Here is a 19,888-nt window from a genome sequence, read left to right as displayed (position 1 = left end):
GCCTCCTTAAATCTGTGGGTGACAGCTTGGACACGTTGCCTCAATCAGACACGGAAATGAGCTCAGAGCTTAGGAAACTTGCCCCAGGTCGCAAATTAAATTGGTGTCAATGTAGAAGTGAACACAGCCTCAGACTGGAAACGGTCCAAAAGGCTGCAAGAGAGAGATCACAGCTCTTTCCAAGGCCCAAAGCATCCGTCTCTAAACAGTTACTGGAAGACTGTGCCAGACTTCCCCTTCGTCTTTATCCTGTGAGCAAGCGGCATAGTGGATTAGTCATTTTCTCTCTTGCAGGTGACTGAGGATGTTTCTCACATCCTACTACTGGTTTCGTTGTCCCAAGGATTTCATTTGAAGGGCGGGGCACTCCATTACTTCCCTCCACCCCAACCGGAGTCTGAAGTCTGGACCAATGAAAGCTTAGAACCTCGTTTACTGGCACTAAGCACTGGCACTATTTAAGTGTTAGCAGGAATGGGCTGTGAGCATCGGCTTTCTCCACAAAGGGGCACGCTATCATCCGATCTGTGGAACCGCTGAGCTGAAGAGAGGGAACAGAGGAAAGCCTGCAGGACTCCTGGTGCCACTATGTGCTATGTAAAGTGTGCAAGATACATCGGATACTCTCTGGTGTGGGCTGCTGTCTTCTGCATCGTAGCTAATGCTTTGCTCTACTTTCCTAATGGGGAGACAAAGTATGCTACAGAGGACCACCTCAGCCGTTTCGTGTGGTATTTTGCCGGCATTGTAGGCGGAGGCCTGCTGGTGAGTCACTCAGAACTATTATCACTAAAACTTCCTCTCCTCTCGAACGGCAGAGTGTATTCTTCTCATGCGACGTTTTCTATAATGCCCATCTGTAAAAACTGGATTTTGTCGTTGTTGCTGCGCTCTCTCTTTGAGAGCAGAATATTCTAAGGTTGTGTTAAACTTTTGCTGACCTTATTAGATGTTGCTTTAGTAAAACCTTTCACCTTAGAGAGAAGTCTCTTTTCTCAGAAGTTTTTACTTTACAGCTTGAGAAATGATCAGTTTCCAAGGAGACTTGAGAGACTATCGAGTTTCTGAGTGCCGGAGCAATGGTCAGTCCTCATTTGGAGCTGGAGAGAGTTGGCTGGCTCTGAGACAACAGTTTGGGGTCTAAATTACTCTCTGCTGCTTACTTTCAGGCATCTAGGACATGGGAAAACATTTAGGGAGTGAACTGGTATTTTCTAATAACTGTAAGTGGTCTCCTGAGGGTGGAGTTAGAAGCAGGTTAGCATCTCAGTCTAACGATGGAATGTGCTGGTTTATTCTCCCTCCCCCTTACAGATTGTTTTTAGTTGAAGTTGGGAGGAATTTACTTGACACAATGGGAGGTGAAGTATTAGTTTCCATCTCCACACAGATGGAATGTAGACACATTTGACTTTGTCCACTTAAAATGCTAGACTTAAGAACTGCAAAGAGAAATTTTATGGAATTGTTACGATCGCAGAGAACACTATTTCCTTTGTCAATTAAAATTAAGATGTTGAAACCTAATGGACTCCTCGTGGCATTGGCGTGGCAAATGTGCTTTGAACTTTTTGTTTTTTGTTTTTCGAGACAGGGTTTCTCTGTATGGCCTTGGCTGTCCTGGAACTCACTCTGTAGACCAGGCTGGCCTCAAACTCATAAATTCACCTGTCTGTGCTTCCCAAGTGCTGGGATTAAAGGCATGCGCCACCACTGCCTGGCATGTGCTTTGAACTTAAGCATCACTATCGTTCATGTTCCCATAATCAGTGCAAATAATACAAATGGGCATACTCACTGTTTTTGGGCTTAAATTTCAAGTAGCTCATTCTTACATGAAGAGCACCATTGCTGAGTTGAACTGGAGCCTTTGTATCTTCAAAGAAACAGATCATTTTTTTTTATGAAAAATGTTTATGTTTTCTACGTACTCAAAATGTTTCAGCCATTCTACTCAAGATTTGATCTTCTATGTTTGATGAGGATGGGGGGGAATGATATTTAAAGACAGATTTTACATTTAACAGTGCTGACAGGTCACATTTACAGGTTATTATTTCACATTCTGTGTGCTCACTCACTGTACATGGAAACAAGCAAATGTAATACTTTCGACTCTTCTTAGGCCTTTACATCATTCATGATACTTGGTTGACCTAATCAGAGGACATAGATATATTTTACAGAAACTCCTGACCCCACCCATAGGAAATCAGGAAAGGCCATGACTTGATTCTGTTTGCCTTCTGAGCAGATGCTCCTGCCAGCGTTTGTGTTCATTGGGATGGATGAAGAGGACTGCTGTGGTTGCTGCGGCTATGAAAACTACGGCAAGCGATGCTCGGTAAGCCTCCCGGTGCTGCTGCATCCTGGGGAATGTGCTTCGTTTCTGACACAGGATGGAGGGTCACTTCTTGCTTTTTCCTTTCCATAGATGCTTTCTTCTGTACTGGCTGCTCTGATTGGAATCGTGGGATCTGCTTACTGTGTCATTGTGGCATCACTGGGTTTGGCAGAAGGACCAAAGTGCAGCGATGCCAATGGAGTATGGAATTACACTTTTGCCAGCACTGAGGGACAGTATGTAACTGTTCTTTACCTAGTAACACATTCTTAACCACAATACTTAAAACTAAGTTATCTATCTATTCACCCATCCAATATTTCCTTACTCTAAATCATGCAATATGTAAGGATAGATGGGCAGTCATCAACCTGGGGAAATTCTAATCCGTGAATATACTATTGCATATATTCACTGATTTTGTTCTTACAACGACCGTATGGAGATGCTCCCATAATTCCTTTTCTTTTACAAATGAGAAAAGGGGGCAGGGAAGGATGAAGTGATCTGTGCAAGGTCCCATTGCTAGAAAGTACTAGTGAATCTTTGAGTCCAGGTTGTCTGCCTCATAGCGTTTGTGCTCAGCTAGTATGTGCTGCAAACCCCAATGACACTCAGGTCAAATGCAGCACATTTTACTAGGTCATAGAACAGTATTATAGTATTTTTATGTATTCAAAACCTAGGACAAACAATGCTTCCACCCTATGCCTGCATACGTGAAGCATGTATAACACATACACCCTTGATTCAAGTTACCAAGAGACAGAGCAAAGGTCTTCCCCACTACTCCAGCTTCAGTGTCGTTAAGACAGGCCCATTGTCTTATTCTGGGATTTCCTGTTTTTAGTCAGTTATGACAGAAGAACAGAATCAGAAAAGCTGGTGATGGACGAGTATAGATTGTTCTTTCCTGACTTGCCTTCTTTAAAAGAAAAGATATTGTGTGTGTGTGTGCGTGTGCGCACGTGCATGCATGCATGCATGCATGCATGCATATGTGAGTGCAGGTTCCAACAGAGTTCAGAATGAAGTGCCAGATATCCCCCGGGCCGAGCGCCTCACTCACTAAGAACAGGAAGACGTGAACTAATTTTCCTGTCTCTCAGTGACTTCATCTAGAGAATGGCAGTTGTCATGAGCATTAATGAGGCGATCCGTGTGAAATGCTCATGTGATGGCTGACACATTGTGATCACGGCCAGAGTTAGTTTAGGATGAACATGAAAGAATGGTAGCCTCTGAAGAAAACCCAGTACTTATTGAAGTTGGAGTCTTAATGTCTCCAACTGTCATCAACTTTGCTCAGAACATAACGTGCTCATAGAAAATGATCCCAAGTACATCCAGGGTTATGCCTATTACTAAACAGATTTTAAGAGCTGTTTGTACATCTGTCTCACTTATGCTTCTCAAAAAAAAGTCTTTTTTCTTCTAGATCATTCTTTATTTGAATCTGTTTAGGGATCTCAATACATAGAATAACTGTTAGCAGTTCCAAGCCACTGATTAAATTTTCAGTAGTTAAACAGAGCTAAAGAAAATTTTGACTCTGTGTGACCTGAATAAAAGCCTTTGTTTTACTGACAAGCAGAAACACAGGGACAGAACACCATATTCTTGTTCTGTTTTGATTTTTTTAGGGGTGGAGTGGTGGTGGTAAGTTTTGTCTTAAATCAACAAGTTGAATCTTATTGGCTCAGTGTACTGTTCCAATGTTAGATGTTTGGTTTCAAGCTGGGGCAGGAAGAAGTGATAAGAAATTGTACCAGGCCTTGTTGTTGGGTTAAGTCACTCCTGGATGTTCATTCCCACATGATTGAATCCTACTTTATTGGGAATTCAAATACTACTCTGGAGTAACAGTGGCTGGCATTCTAGGAAAGAGATCCAAGGCATGCCTATGTATGTATGTATGTATGTATGTATGTATGTATGTATGTATCTACACACACACACACACACACACACACACACACACACATACACACACGAGCACGAGAAGAAATTTCTCACGTTGTGTACATATAAAGTCACATATGACCTTAGTATGGTCTGGTGATTTTTTAGCAAAGAGAGTTCAAGTTGCTATTTATCATTCTGTGATTTTTAAACATACACAATGTTCCAGATCCTGTGCTGGTAGCTGGGTGTAAGAAGAATAGGCCCTGCCCCTGCCTGCATGGAACTGAGCCTTGCAGAGTGGGTATAAACAGGTCTTCTCTTGGGAAGGGTTTTTTGATGGTAGCCTTTCACTTTGTTTCCCTGATCCCCATACTTGGCATTGATGTTCTCAATCCGTGTTCTTCTGCTGGAGTCCATGTTCTTTCAGAACAGAATGTTCCTTACGGTGCAGCTTTAGCTCAACGTTGCACTCACACAGCAGCAGATCAGCCATCTTGGTCTAATAACTGAATAAAAGGTGCTCTTCATTGCTACAGAGCATGATGTCATGGAAGTAAAGAGGCTGAACTCAAATCCTTCTACCTTCTATTGGGAATTAACTTTTTGCTTAAAAATTAAAAAAATTATATCAACAAATTTTATTTGAAAATGAAAGCCTCTTGAGTTTTAACTTGGAAGAATTTGGATACTTTTCAAAAGAGGAAAGTGTTTAATAGCTTAATAAAATGCTAATTAAGATCCCAAAGTTTAAAATATAATGTAAAATATATTTTCCAAATAAAAAATTTACTCAATATCTTGCTCATAGACAAAGATTAAGCAATGATAAACCTGGGTAACAGGATAGAAATATGTTTTGTAAGTTTACTACCCCAGCCTGAATAGGAATAGGTCCTGCCCCTGCCTGCATGGAACTGAGCCATTTTTCCATTTTTACTTTTAGTTCACAGCCATATGATACAAGATGTTACATGGTGTTAACCATGATGCTAATATACTTTTGCTTTTCTTCCTCACAAGAAGTCATATGTCTTTTAAAGAATATAAAAATCTCCCACGTGTGAATTTTTTAACCACAGAATCCTAGATTAGTGTCAAAATTTGTGTTTTAATTTTATGTTTATCATTGGGATAATCTTTGGGCTAAACCCTTCCATTTGTTGGAACAGAGTAGCTAGCACATAATATTGTGTTAATTCATTTTCATGTTTCTGAATGAAAACCTCTAAACAATAAAGGCAATTTATGAGATATCCTCTTAAACTGTGGGCACGTGTCTGAAGTTCCTCTTCTATCCACAGGTACCTTCTGAATTCCTCTATGTGGTCCAAGTGCTATGAGCCCAAGCATATTGTGGAGTGGCATGTGACTCTATTTTCTATCCTCTTGGCTTTTGCCGCAGTTGAATTCATCTTGTGTCTCATTCAAGTAATAAACGGAATGCTCGGAGGCTTATGCGGCTATTGCTGCTCTCGCCAACAGGTGAGAACTTGTGGGATTGTGTGGAGGTCTAGCCCTGTAGTGGCAACAAGGCTCCATTCTTCTCCGTAAAGGCAAAACCAGGCACAGGCAACTAACTAGAACCTACTCTACTTCATCTTTGTGGGGAGGCATTTCTTACATTCAATTTCGGCTGCAGAACCGAGTCTCATAGACTGAGTCACCTTGGCTTGTAGATCGTTCTGTGGGCACAGAAACACTTGCCTATAGACACAGTACCTCCTTCAAGTCAAGTCCCCTGTATGTTCCACCCACCCAGCTCTGGTTACAGGTATGAGTGTCAAGATACTTAACCTTCATGTTCCTAAGTACACATGAATAGTACCCAACACTGATTCCATAAGATGTTAGCACTAATCTCACTCCCCATTCACATGCTCAACTCAAGCATTGAACAAGATGTTTAAGATCACGTACTCAGGAGGTAACAGACTTCAACTCTTCAGTTATTCTATGCCCAAGCCCTTCCTCTTAACCTTGGTGCTACATTTCCTGTCCTGTTTGGTTCCCTGTAATTCTTTCCTAATAAGGAATAACAAAAATTCCTTACCCGTACTCAGTAAGCATCGAGTGCAATTAGTAGCCTTTGAATGTCCTTGTGAAAGAAACTCTATGTGAAAGAAAACCAGGAAGCTCTCATTTCCTGTGGATATGACCTAGGAATGAAATATCCACTTGTTTGTAACAGGGAAAGTTATTTTTTTCTGTTTTATTGAAATATTTTTTCTATGTCTCTATAAATCGTATATTATTGAACAGATGGGAAGTTAAAATCGGCCATTTTAGGAGGTTGCTGTTTTATGTCTTATTATTTAAGACAAGATAAAGTAAAATTATTTCACTTATATTTTCTATTTCATTCCATTTATCTCCTAATTCAATGTCTTTTGACTTGCCTTGGAAATAAGGCAAAACAAAACAAAACAAAGCAACCCCCTCCCGCCCCCGCAAATATAAAAATAAGAAACCAGCAAACAAATAAAACCTAATAGAAACTAAAAGTCAGGGCTACTGGGAAACCCTTTGCTAAAAATATATGGGAAATTTTTTATTCATTTTGAGAGGAAGTTACAATTTATTTCTAGCTTTATCTATCAGGCAAATCCACAAGATTAAGAATTTCTTTGGGATCCTGCCAAATTTCCAGGAAAACAGCCTAGTGGGAAAATTTTAGTATGGCATTTTTTTTTTTTTTTTAAGGCAACTGAGGGGAAGGAGAACAGAATCAACCTTTGAGATTGATTCCTAAACGCAAACCTATGCTGTTCCTTGAAACTCAGACAAAGCAGAGAATGAACTCAGCTGCTGCTGGCCTTTGGTGCTGGGGCATTTGGGGCATAGCCGACGGAGTCGGTGGACAAAATTGATTCTGTGTTTTGTGAGGAGAGATAACTTCCTGAGGTGGAGGCAAGCATGTGGTCTGTGGTCAGAGTCACTGTACAAAGTGCTGTTTCTTAACATTTCGAAAGATCTATGACCTTTGTTTGCAAGACAAAAGGTGCTCTCTCAGGACAGGGGATTTAGTTTAGGAGAGCTGACTCCTAACTTGGTAGCATTTGATTTGAAATTCCCACGGCATTATTTTAAGTTACTCCCCTAGAATCGTGACCCAACACAAACACACTACAAGCCAATTCTGTGTCAGTATCCTGAAGTTTCCATGAACACTTTCTGTAAATTTTCCTGGGGAAGTAAGTGGGTCTGGTTTGTTTGGGAAACATTTTGTGAGCTCTATCTGATCCCTAATGGTGTGGCTGGCCTAGTTTTGATGAAAAAAAAATATTCTATGTTATGTTTACTTTGAATAAGACTGTGCATTTTGTGTTGACACTGGTAATAAGCTAATGTAAATTTTATTTTCTTTACAGCAATATAACTGCTAAAAAAGAACACAAGACAGAAGGGCGTGCTTCCTGTATTTCACTGTAATTTGTATATTTTCCCTGTGTTGTGAGACTTTGCACCTTGTGCCACATCCCACCCTTTCTGCTTTTGTAAGGAAATGTGCTGACATCAGCACATGATGTCAGTGTCTACATTCACAAACCAAACAAGGCAGCAAACTGCACTCTCTCCGAAGGGATTTTACAGACTTAAGGACTGTTCTCAGCATAGCTGAGATAAACTCTTCAGTGTTTGAGATAAAAATCAGAGCTAACTATTGTGCATATGTGCATTTTTTTTTAATAAAAGATCTCCGATTTCCTTTTTAAGACCAAGAAGGACCAAAATAAAAAAAAAACAAGAAAGATATATTTTACTGTTCATATGCTTTTTCCCATTTGTATGTGAATGAATCTCTAAGAAACCCTCTGAAGTGAGAGAAAAGCACTTACCTGGATTGGGAAATCTCATTGAGAGTGCGCTAACCCAAGTATGGGAGAGGAAATATATAATACTGACAATGTCTGTGAACACTACTCAAGGCTGAAGTTGTGCAGCTTGTAGAAACCTTTTTGCCTTGCAAAGACAAAGACTGTTTCTGTAAAGAGGAAGGTCAGGATAGTTAGACAAGAAGGAAAATGAGAAACGGTGGGAAAACAGAAGAGAGGTGGGGCAGGGTCAGGAAGCTCACAAGGGAATGCTTCCCAAGCTTGCTTCTGAGCATAAAATTAAGTATTCGCTATCATTCACCTGTGGTTTTAGTTTTATGTCTGAAGTGACACCCTCTCTCATCAGACAATTTATCGGAGTCACGTAGAGAGGACTTCTTCCTAACAGGAAGATCTATTACCTTTCCTGGAAGACAAAAGACGTTTTCAGAGTACAGGCTTCTGGGTCTGGAGATCTGGTTTCTAACGTAATAGAATTTGATTTGAAAGGTTACACACAGTGAATACACTGAGTAGGACAAGCCAATGTCATTGTCCACAGCTTCTGTTTTTCCCTCCTTCTCAGTGACCTGTGGTCTTCAGGTTGGGTAGCATCTATGCCTAGGGCTTGCTTTCCTCTGGGTCCTCTCTCCTGCTTTCCCTGCCTTATCCCCTCTTCTGCCTTTTCTATCAACAGATAACCATGGCTATGCTATCCCTCGAGGCTCTCAAATCAGCTAGATATCTTTCTTTCTGCTGGGTGCTCCAGTTATCAAAGTCCTGGGTAAGGTAGCATGTTTTTCTCTCTTGGTGCACAAATTACACCTTGTTATTTATTTATTTTAATGTAAAAGGATCCTTTAACCAACTGCTTGGCAGAATTACTTAGAGGGGGATAGAACTATGTATTTGCTCATGGTTTCGGAGCTTTCAGTCTGGGGGGTACAGGCTGCACTGATCATGGGCCTGTGGGAAAGTAGAACATCCTTCGGGTAGGAGCATGCATAACAGGACACAGATCACTTTATGGTAGAGAGGAAGCAGATAGAGAAAGGGACTGGGGACCAGATGTAACCTTCAGATTCACGTCCTCCAACAACTCACTTCCTCCAACAAGGTCCTACTTCTAAAGTCCCTTCTATCTCCTAGGACCATCCAAGGACCAACTATTAACGAAACACATTCAGATAATACGATTGGGATTTTATACAGAGGACTTGGCTTTGGTTATTCATTGTCCTGCATAACAGACAAGAGAGTTAATAGAATTTTGTTTGCTATTAGACAGGTGCATACTTCCTTTAGGCAAGATACCTGCTGTGGTGGCTGATCCAAAGTTCTAACATCTTTGTGCTATGATCCCTCTGACAATCTAGTGAAACTTGGAGACTTTTTCTAATAATATCTATAAACACATAAAATAAAATATATAGACATAAGAAGTAAATCAACGCCTTATAATATTTTATCAAATAAATTAGAAGTGGGGCTAGAGAGATGGCTCAGTGGTTAAGAGCACGGCTTGCTCTTCCAGAGTACCTAGTTTTGAGTCCCAGCACTCACACTGCAGGTTACAACTGTCTGTTACTCCAGTGTCAGTGGATCCAATATTCTCTTCTGGCTCCACAGGTGCCTACATGTGGTGCACAGACATGCATACAGATAAAACATTTATTCACATAAATAAAATAAAAATAAGTCAAAATTATATAGTAGTTGTTTTGATAGTCTACTTTGTTGCTTCACATCTGAAGACAAACAGACAATTGTCCATGTGTTCTACCTGCAACCTTGTGAGTAAAGCAATTTACTATACTTTTAAAACAGGATGCCAGTGAAACTGAGATTTTTGAGGTACCAAGAGCAATTCAGTGTGATACAAAAACATACACAAATACTCTAGGTGAAAATGGAACATTAGTTTCAATACTACTTTCTTTTATTGCATGAAGTCACAATGAAAGGAAATGCAGTTAGCATGTTGGTTAAAGGTTGGTACAAAGTGATGCTACTATTGATTTTCCACTAAAGTGTGGCCCCATTCCCCCAAAATCTACCCAGGAGCCTATAGGTAACTCTCAGGTACTGGGTTAAAAATCTCTGCAATACAAAATTCAAAAAGACTCTTAAAAGATAAAGATTAGCAGCTGTCTCTGTGTAGCCTAATGAAGAACAAGGGTCTGTGTAATAAAAAATAGACTTTATTTCTATCAGGGTGAGTGTACAGAAGCAAACTCAAGAGTTTCCCTAATCTTTTATGGACCTCAATGCAAGCTAGGTTGGGACTTGTGACATTAGTGCAGAAAAGAATTTCAAGACTTTGACTTTATTAAAGAAATTGTAATAAAAGCTTTAACCCTGAGGGCTAGGAGAAAGAATCACTTTGAAAGAAAAAAAACATGTCCAAGTGTCACTGTGGGCTTCTCATGAGAGTGTCAAATCGTGAGACAATCCCGAGACTGGGAATGGACTTCCCAAGGGAGAGTAGGAAATAATTGTCAGAGGCTTTTTAATTACATCTTAGAAACTTAAGAAATTAGTTCTTAAACATAGGACAATGGAAATTCCCAGAAATCTATGAGGGTAACCCTAGCTAAGACTCCTAGTAATGAGGGATATGGAATCTGAATTGGCCATCTCCTGTAACCAGACGAGACTTCCAATGGAGGGGTTGGGACACCAACCCAGCTACAAAACCTTAGATCCACAATTTGTCCTGCCTACAAGATATGCAGTGATAAAAGGTGGAGCAGAATTTGAGGAAAGGGCCAACCAATGACTGGCACAGTTTGAAGCCCATGCCATGAGAGGGAGCTCACTGTGACACAATTTTTTTAAAAAGATTTATTATTATACACAAGTACACTGTAGCTGTCTTCAGACACACCAGAAGAGGGCATCAGATCTCATTATGGGGTTTGTGGGTCACCATGTGGTTGCTGGGATTTGAACCCAGGACCTTCGGAAGAGTAGTCAGTGCTCTTACCTGCTGAGCCATCTCGCCAGCCCAACTGTGACACTATTAATGATATTCTGCTATCCTTGCAGACAGAAGCCTAACATAACTCTCATCAGAGAGGCTTCACCCAGAAACTGAGGAAAATGTTGCAGTGACCCACAGCCAAACACTAAGTGGAGCTTGGGGAATCCTGTAGAAGAGTGGGAGGAAGGATTGAAGGTGCCAGATGGGTTAAGGACACCACAAGAAAACCTACAGAACCATCTTAACCTGGGTCCATGAGGACTCATGTAGAATGAACTACCAACCAGAGAGCATACATGGTACAGACCTAGGCCCTCTGTACAGTTGTGCAGTGGAGTCTTTATGTGGCACTCCTAAAGCAGGAGCAGCAGCTATCTCTGACTACATTGCTTGCCTTTGGATACCTTTCCCCTAACTGGGCTTCCTTGTCTAACCTCAATAGAAGTAGACGTACCTAGTCTTCCTGTGTATTGTAATGCCAAGGCTGGTTGATAGTCACTGGAAGTTTCTGCTTTTTTTGAGGAGAAGGGGAGGTAGGGTGGATGTGGGCGAGGAAATGAGAGTTAAAGACTGGGAGGAGAAGAGGGAGGAGAGGCTTCCATCAAGATGTTAAACGAAATAAATAACTTAATAAAAAAAAGCAAAAAACAAAACAAATCCCCCCAAAACCCAAAACAAAACCGCAGAGCTGTTCAACTGACAGCAGATGCTGGCAAGGATGTGGAATGAGGGGAACGCTCCTCCATTGCTGGTGGGAGTGTAAACTTGTACAATCATTGTGGAAATCAATTTGACAGTTTCTCAGAAAACTGAAAATAGTTCTACCTCAAGACCCAATTGTACCACTCCTGGGCATATATCCAAAAGATTTTCCACCATCCCACAAAGACAATTGCTCAACTATGTTTATGGCAGCTTTATTTGTAATAGCCAGAAATTGGAAACAAACTAGATGACCTTCAACTGAAGAATGGATAAAGAAAATGTGGTACATCTGCTCAATGGAATACTATTCAGCTATTATAAATCAAGACATCATGGATTTTGCAGGCAAATGGATGGATCTTGAGAATATCATCTTGAGTGAAGTAACCCAGTCCCAAAATGACATGTGTGGTATGTACTCACTTATAAGTGGATATTGGCCATAAAGTACAGGATTCCTATGCTACCACAAACCCAAAAAATCTGAACAAGAAGGAAGGCTCAAGCAAGGATGTTTGATCTCACTTAGAAGGGGGAATAAAATAGTTATAAAAGGTAAATAGAGGGAGGGAGCTGGATGGGAGAGGGGATGGGAAGGGAGTAGGGGGGGGGTTGTCAGGATAAGGTGTGCAGAGGGACAGGAGAGATGGCCAGATGGCCATGAAAACGAATGGACATGTGCAACTGATGAGTTGTGGAAAGGTGGGGGACATCTCCAGGATGAGAGAGAGATTGGAATAAAGGAGGTGTGAGAATCATGGGGGGTGTCCTTCTCTGTGATGTGCAACATTGGCAATACGGAACCTGAAGAGGCCACCTCCTATATCCAGGCAGGAACCCCTATGGAGCAACTGGGACACAAACCCATACACAAAACTTTCAGCCCCACATTTATCCTGTCTATAAGAAATGCAAGCACCGGGGAGGGAGCAGAGACTGAGGGAATGGTCAGCCAATAACTGAACCAACTTGAGGCCCATCCCAAAGGCAAGCACCAATCCCCGACTCTTTTAGTGATAATCTGTTATGCTTACAGACAGCAGTCTAGCATGGTTGTCCACTAAGAGGCTCTACCCAACAGCTGACTCAGACAGATACAGATACCACAAGTAAACAGTGAATGGAGCTTGGGGACTCTTATGGAAGAACAGGAGGAAAGATTGCAGCCTCTAAGGGGATAGGAACTCCACAGGAAAACCAACAGAATCAACTAACCTGGACCCTTGGGGCTCTGAAAGACTGAACCACCAACCAAAGAACATACACAAGACCTAGGCATCCCTGCACATATGTAGCGGATGTACAGTTTGGTCTTCATGTGAGTCCTGAACAACTGGAGTGTGAGCTATCCCAAAAGCTGTTGCCTGTATGTGGGATATAGTCTTCTAGCTGGGCTGCCTTCTCTGGCCTCAGTGGGAGAAGAAGCACCTAGCCCCTCAGAGACTTGATGTGCCAGGATTGGGGTGGGGATCCTCAAGGGGGCTGCCACCAGCTCAGAGGAGAAAGGGAGGGGGGATGAGGGGAAAGATTGTGGGAGGAGGGCTCAGAAGAGAAGGGGAGGAGAATGAAGGGAAAGACTGTGGGAGGGGTGACCAGGAAAGGAGCAGTGAGCAGGATGTAAGGTGAATAAATAATAATAATAATAATGAGAATAATAGTAATAATAGCCAGAGCTGTTTTTTTCCTCCATTTTTATAAGAGAATACCATAGGTATCCAGAGATACCTATGATGGAATTGTAATCTAACATGATTAAAATCAGGAGCTCTTATAGCTGCACAGAGTGTTTAGTTCATTTCCTTTCTCAGTAGGTTGGTTTCTGATGAGGTTCCTATAAACCTGTGGGTTTAAACATGGAAAAGGGAAAAGGCCTAAAGCTGTCTTAATTGAGATTTCCATTGTTGTGAAGAGATACCATGGTCTCTGCAACTCTTATAGATGAAGGTATTTAATTGGAGCTTGTTAATAGGTTCAGAGGTTGGGACATTGTCATCATGGCAGGACACATTCTACACACTGGCAGCCATGGTGATGGTAAGGTAGCTGAGAGTTCTACATCTGGATTCACAGGAATCAGGAAGAGACAGCAGCACTGGGCCAGGCTTCAGCTTTGAAAACCTCAAAGCCCACTCTACTCCCCGTGATTCTCTTTCTCTAACAAGATGACATCTACTCGCATATGGCCACATCTCTTTACAATGGCACTCCCCATAGAGGCTATTTTCATTCAAACAATCTCATTCTACTCCTTAGCCCCATAGGCATGTAGCTGTATCATAAAGCAGAAATGCATTCAGTCCACCTTCAAAAGTCCCCATAGTCTATAACAATCTCAACCCTGTTTAAAAGTTTCAAGTCCAAAGTTTCATGGCAATCCCTTAACTGTAATCATTTCTAAAAATCAAAATGAAAAATCAGATCATATGCTTCCAGACTAGACATTATTACCAGTATATACATTATTACCAAAGGGAGAAAAGGGAGCAAATAAGAAAATACTGGACTAAAGCAAGACTGAAAACCAGGTAGGCAAATGCCAAATTCTGCAACTCCATGTCTAATGTCAAAGTATTTTTCAGATCTCCAACTTGTTTCAGCTTTGTTGACTGCTATACTTGTCTTTCTCTTAGGCTGGGGGCTGTTTTCATTTCCTGTTAGTGACTCTTCTTGGTAGATATCCCATAGCTCTGGCATTTCCAGTCTTTTGGGGTCCCTAAGCTAATCCAGACTTTAGGCTTCATACAGTGGACTCTCTGGGCTCCATGCAGGAACACTTCTGTCACTTTGGTCTCTTTCCCTCGTCTCAGAGAGAGATATTTTATAACTCCTTTCTTCTATCCTTGACTTTAAAGCCAGACCCGTACACCTGAAATTCCCAAGTTCTCCTGCTTGCTGGGGCTGGAGCATGACCCCCTCATTCATATACATTTTCACCAGCTTTTTATTTTTGATGGATTTCTTCACTGCCTATGCTCGGCTGTCCTGGAATTTGCTCTGTAGACCAGCCTGGCCTCTGCTTCCAGAGTGTTGGGATTAGAGGCATGTACCACCATAGTCTGAGCCTTTTTCCTCAATTCTTTTTCACAAATTGGAAGCTTGTTTGGGTGAGGTCCTACCCTGAGGTCACCGCACCCTTTACTCCATTTAGCATCAGGCTTTTCTTTAATCATTCTATGTCTTTGAAAATAGGATTTATCTCCTTTGTACTCCCAGGTTCCACTTTGCTCCTTGAACTGTATGTACATTTTGTATTTTTCCTTACTTAGCCTGCTCCTTTTCATTATAGATTTACATAAGACTGACCACTAATAACCACATGGCAAAGTCAACACTAGGCTGTTTTGAAATCTCCTCTGCAAATCCAAAAATCTTTCATTTATCCTCAGGCAGATTTTTTGGGGGGGCAGGGCAGGGGACAGGGACAGAAAGCAGCCACATTCAAATTATCTCAGCACCTCTGTCTTCCATGGTCCTACTAGGATGGTCCATTAATCTCCACTTAAATTGTTAAACTGCTCTTCTAATCCAGCATTCCAAAGTCCACATTCCTCTACACAAGAACATGGTCAGGTCTATCACAGTAATACCCTAGTCCCTGGTACCAACTTCTGACTTAGTTAAGTTTTTATTGCTGTGAAGAGACATCATGACCACAGCAACTTTTCTAAAGGAAGACATTTACTTGGGGATTGATGAGAAGTTCAGAAGTTTAGTCCACTGTCATTATGGTTCCCATGACAGCACACAGGCAGACATAGTGCTGGAGATTGGTAGGCAGCAGGAAGAGAAAGTGACGCTGGGCCTGGCTTAGTCATTTGAAAGCTCTAAGGCCACCTCCAGTGCCACACTTCTTCTAACAAGGCCACACTTAACTCCAAGGAGGGCATACCTCTAATAGTGCTACTCCTATGAGTGTATGGGGGCCATTTTCATTCAAACCACCACACTATCATGCTGGAGTTCCTGGGAACCAGAAGGGACTTGGTGATAAAGGTTGTCAATCTTAGGGAGGAGTCTGGAAGCCAAAACTGAAGTTCCTAGTTTCTTGTTTCCCAAGACCAAAAAAAAAAAAAAAAAAAAAAGTTTCAAGGTTAAAGTATGCTACCATGAACAGAGATGCTGTATTAAGGACAGTTATGGAAAAAGTATGGACTCAAAAACAGTGGGTCGTAGATCTCAAGATCTGCCCCTTCCTATCCCTTTTTAGCAAACTTTAAAAATACAAATTTTATTGTACTTTTCAAATTATAAAAATATAAGCATGTGAAAAAAGATACAGTCCAGTTCATATTAAAGGAGTTCCGGCGATTCACAAGTGATTGAGCATGGGGAAAACAATCCACAATGGTCCTGCTCTAGTACTTTCAGTTGTATGTACGCAGCGTGAGATTGTTCTGTACAATGGAAAAGGCTATAATTAGACATTCAAAACTTGAGAAAGCAATTCAAAATAAGAGTAAACTCCCTCTGGGTAGAGCAGTGTATGTACATCTTGATAAGCACTGAAAGAAGGTGTGGTTTGAAAAGCTCTACACTTTCTATTCAGTTCAATTTAATAGTATAGTAGAAATATAGTATGCTGTTCTGGGCAAAACTATATTACTAGCTTTAAAACTAAGTGATAATGAATTTATGTAATATAAGAGCATATATTCTTGTAAGAACATAAGAATGCAGGCATAGTCTAAGACCACTTAAAATTGCAAAGACTTAAAATTTAACAACAACAAAACCCCGTGATACATTTTTTTCTTTTAGGAGTTAAGACATAAATTAAATGAGTTCATCATGGACATATTTTCTCAATTTTCTGTTTAAAAAGACAATGTATGAGGCATGTAACAGAAATGTTTTAATAACCACCTATTTTCTCAGTGCCACACAAGTCAGAACATTAGCTTTCTTAATGTTAAACAGCAGCTAATACAGATGACAGTACAGAACACAAGGTGGAGGGATGAGGGTCGGTATCAGGGAGACTTTGGACTTAAGTTTGTATGGAAGACTTAGAAGTTAAGTGTGTCACAGAAAGAAATGGCATGGCTTCCATCTTTGCTGTTAGATCTTGCTGCGAAGTTAGGCATATTACTGACATATACTCCTGCCAGTCCAATGCCCCGCCCTTTCCAGGCCATTCACAGAGACCTGACTCCTATTTTTGTATGTCCGCAGCAGAGAGAATACCGTCACCACACCACACTTGAACTCAGCCACACCCACATTGAATGCCACACCTTCCACTTGCATGCCTATGGACTCCTGTCATCCTTATCTTAGTTGTCCATATTTAAATGATTCAGAGTTTCCCTTCATTTGTAAATTCTTTAATGATAGACATTGCTGTTGCTCAGAGGAAAAACTCTCCCAAGTCTCCCTCCTTCCTTGTTAAGCTCTGTTTATAGCCAGTACTCTGAGGCGAATCATCTATATTTGTCTAGAAATCCCCTTGGGAGATTGTGTCAAAATAGTTTCTTATTATCTGGCAACACAAACATCATAAAAGCTATTCTAGATTCCGATTGCTTGAAGAGTGGGCATGGCCACTGAGTACCAGTTTGCTTGTTTGTTTTGATTTTGCTTTTGTTTTGTTTTGTTTTTTACACCAAATCACAGATACCAGTCTATATGAAAAACATTTCCTGAAGTAAAATCTAAGCAGATAATGACATGTTGCCCTCATTTCTTCCTGTAGGACAGGTTTCTGATAATATTTCCACCATCCCTTTTCTTGCAGAGAACTATGGGGCTCCTTAGTGCATCTTCTCAGAACAGCAGCTTGGTGACATTCACTAACAGTCTACAATATGCATTCATTTGGTATATTTACTCTGAAAAGTTTATTTTTGGAATATCATCAAGAATGCTCACAATAGCTCAGTTTCCAGAGATTGTCATAAGGCTATGGGTTTGTGTTTTAGTGTTCCCAGCTGGTGGGATTACTTGGGGAGGTTATAGATCCTTTAGGAAGTGAGACCTGGCTAATAACCGTGGGTTACTGTGAGGTGAGTCTTTGAAGGTTTTAGCAAAGGCGCTGGTCCAAGCCTCTTTCACTACTACCTGCCCCTGTGTGATGAAATTGTCTCTGCCCCACGTTCCCATCACGTCACTGGCATGCCTCCCATACCCAAATGAACAGAAATGTCTACAGCTCTCAACAAGACTGTGTCCTTTCTTCTGTAAGCTCTTCCTGTAGGGTATATTTTAGCACCAAGACAAATCTGATGTCTGATAGCAAAGAACTATTTTGATTAAATAGAACCAGAATAGGGTTATCAAAAGGACCTACGAAGTCAGAATAAAAAATATAGACCACACAGCCATTAAAAAGTTCCAAAACAGCGGTTGTAGAGATTTCTCAGTGGATAAGAGCAGTAGCTGTTTTTCCTAAAGGACCCAGGTTCAATTCTCAGCACCCACATGGCACTGTCTATAACTTCGGTTCCAAGGAATCTGACAACTTCACACAAATATAAATGCAGGCAAAGACACCAATGCACATAAAACAAAAATAAATCATCTTTTAAAAGTTTTAAAACAGAAAGTTGGTTTTATATTTATATCTCTATGTGTAGATATTGAATATGTTAAATGATTTTAATCAACTTTCTGATCATATTTTTTAGTCTTGATTTATTAGAGTTACACACTCTTTCTGAAGTTCTACAAGAAATACACATTGCTTTTAGGAAGAAATTAAAACAAGACTAGAAAGACACATACTAAAATCATTCCGGAACCCACCTACAGTCCTTAAAGCAAACTCTTTAAGTACATGAGACAGCCATTGTCCTTATATTTAGACAGAGAAGTCATGTCAGAGGAGTTGCTGGGAGATAATTATACCTGCAAATAGGTGGAAAGTAGCCAGGCAAAGCTGGCTGAGTTGCTAGACTTAAATAGATCAGGAAAGTCCTAATTCCTATACAGTGTTTGGAAAACATAGGCATATAATTTCTGCTTCGCCTAGTAAATTTTCATTCTCCTTTCAGGTATCTATATATCTTATTTTAAAAACTGAAATTGATGGCACACCCTCACTTTGAGCATTGTTGTTTTAATCAGAGCACTTTGTGACACCGCCTCCTATTCTTTGTTTCTACTTTCTGAAGTGAGAGAGTGATTAATATTTGTAGACGTTGGCCCAAGCTAGTCTGTGGGAATGATTCAGTGTGCCTTCACAAAAGGAAAAGTTGACTCATGGACCCTACAATTTTAATAATAATTAAAAATTATTTCTTTTTCTCCTTTAAGAGTAAGTGTGTGTGTGTGTGTGCTTTAGGGTAGAGTCTGGAGTTTTATAAATTAAATAGTACGATTTATAAATAAAGATAATTAAACTTTTTTCTCTTTAATCTGTATTGAAATTTTAATTTAATTAATTTTTAGATCTTTTTAATTCTATGTGTATGAGTGTTTTGTCCTCATATATGTACAACACATGTTTGCTGGTGCCAGCAGTGGCCAAAAGATAATGTTGAATATCCTGAAACTGAGTTACAGATGGCGGGGAGCCACTATGTGGGTGATAGGAGATAAACTCGGATCCTCTGCAGGAGCAGCAAGCACTGTTAACTGCGGCGCTCTCTCTCCAGCACCAAGTTGGAATTCTCAAAAAGTAACTCTGTTTTGGAATAAGTTATATTCAACTCAATTTATCTTAATATGTTCTGAGAGGAATTGAATTTGAAAATTGAGATACAGTAGAGGCCAAAGCAAAAAAAAAAAAAATTAAAAAACAAAACTAATGAACTCATGTTGAATAGGGGTGACTTAAGTGAACTCCTTGTCTTGTCTGTGGTCTTACAGCGAAAGTTCTCAACTTTTTATCACTGAAATTGCCTAATTTTTTGAGACTTTTTAATCATGAAAAGACATAGAATGTTGTCAAGTCAAATGTCTTGTTGAGTCTCTAGAGATAATAGTATGATTTCATCCTTCATTTGTTTCTGTGGTTCATTGCTTCTGTAATTTAGAGTTTGCTAGGTTTTATTTTGTTGTTGATTAAATTAAATTTAAAGTAAGGATACTGAGTATTTGAGGTTATATCATTTCTTTTTCTTTCTTTCTTTCTTTTTTCTTTTTTTTTATGGATCCCTGGGTGGGGCAGTCTCTGTATGGTCATTCTTTTTTTTTTTTTTT

General features: G+C 40.4%; 1 protein-coding gene across 1 annotated transcript; it reads left to right on the top strand.

Annotated features, from left to right (window-relative positions):
* Positions 1-272: 272 nt before the first annotated feature.
* Positions 273-7,991, top strand: Tm4sf1 (transmembrane 4 L six family member 1). Its single transcript, XM_029475673.1, has 5 exons — positions 273-765; positions 2,255-2,344; positions 2,435-2,580; positions 5,551-5,731; positions 7,618-7,991. The coding sequence occupies exons 1-5, from the start codon at positions 589-591 to the stop codon at positions 7,630-7,632; spliced, it is 609 nt and encodes a 202-aa protein (XP_029331533.1). The 5' UTR covers positions 273-588; the 3' UTR covers positions 7,633-7,991.
* The last annotated feature ends 11,897 nt before the right edge of the window (positions 7,992-19,888 follow it).

The sequence above is a fragment of the Mus caroli genome, chromosome 3, assembly GCF_900094665.2.
Source record: "Mus caroli chromosome 3, CAROLI_EIJ_v1.1, whole genome shotgun sequence".
Taxonomy (NCBI): domain Eukaryota; kingdom Metazoa; phylum Chordata; class Mammalia; order Rodentia; family Muridae; genus Mus; species Mus caroli.
This window is presented reverse-complemented; position numbering and strand designations above follow the sequence as displayed.

What these genes read in the sequence shown, in the direction of transcription:
- Tm4sf1 (XM_029475673.1), top strand. Translation starts at nt 589, where the DNA reads ATGTGCTATGTAAAGTGTGCAAGATACATCGGATACTCTCTGGTGTGG. An exon ending in TTGTAGGCGGAGGCCTGCTG is followed by an intron (nt 766 to 2,254) that starts GTGAGTCACTCA and finishes CCTTCTGAGCAG; the next exon opens with ATGCTCCTGCCAGCGTTTGT. An exon ending in TTTGCCAGCACTGAGGGACA is followed by an intron (nt 2,581 to 5,550) that starts GTATGTAACTGT and finishes TTCTATCCACAG; the next exon opens with GTACCTTCTGAATTCCTCTA.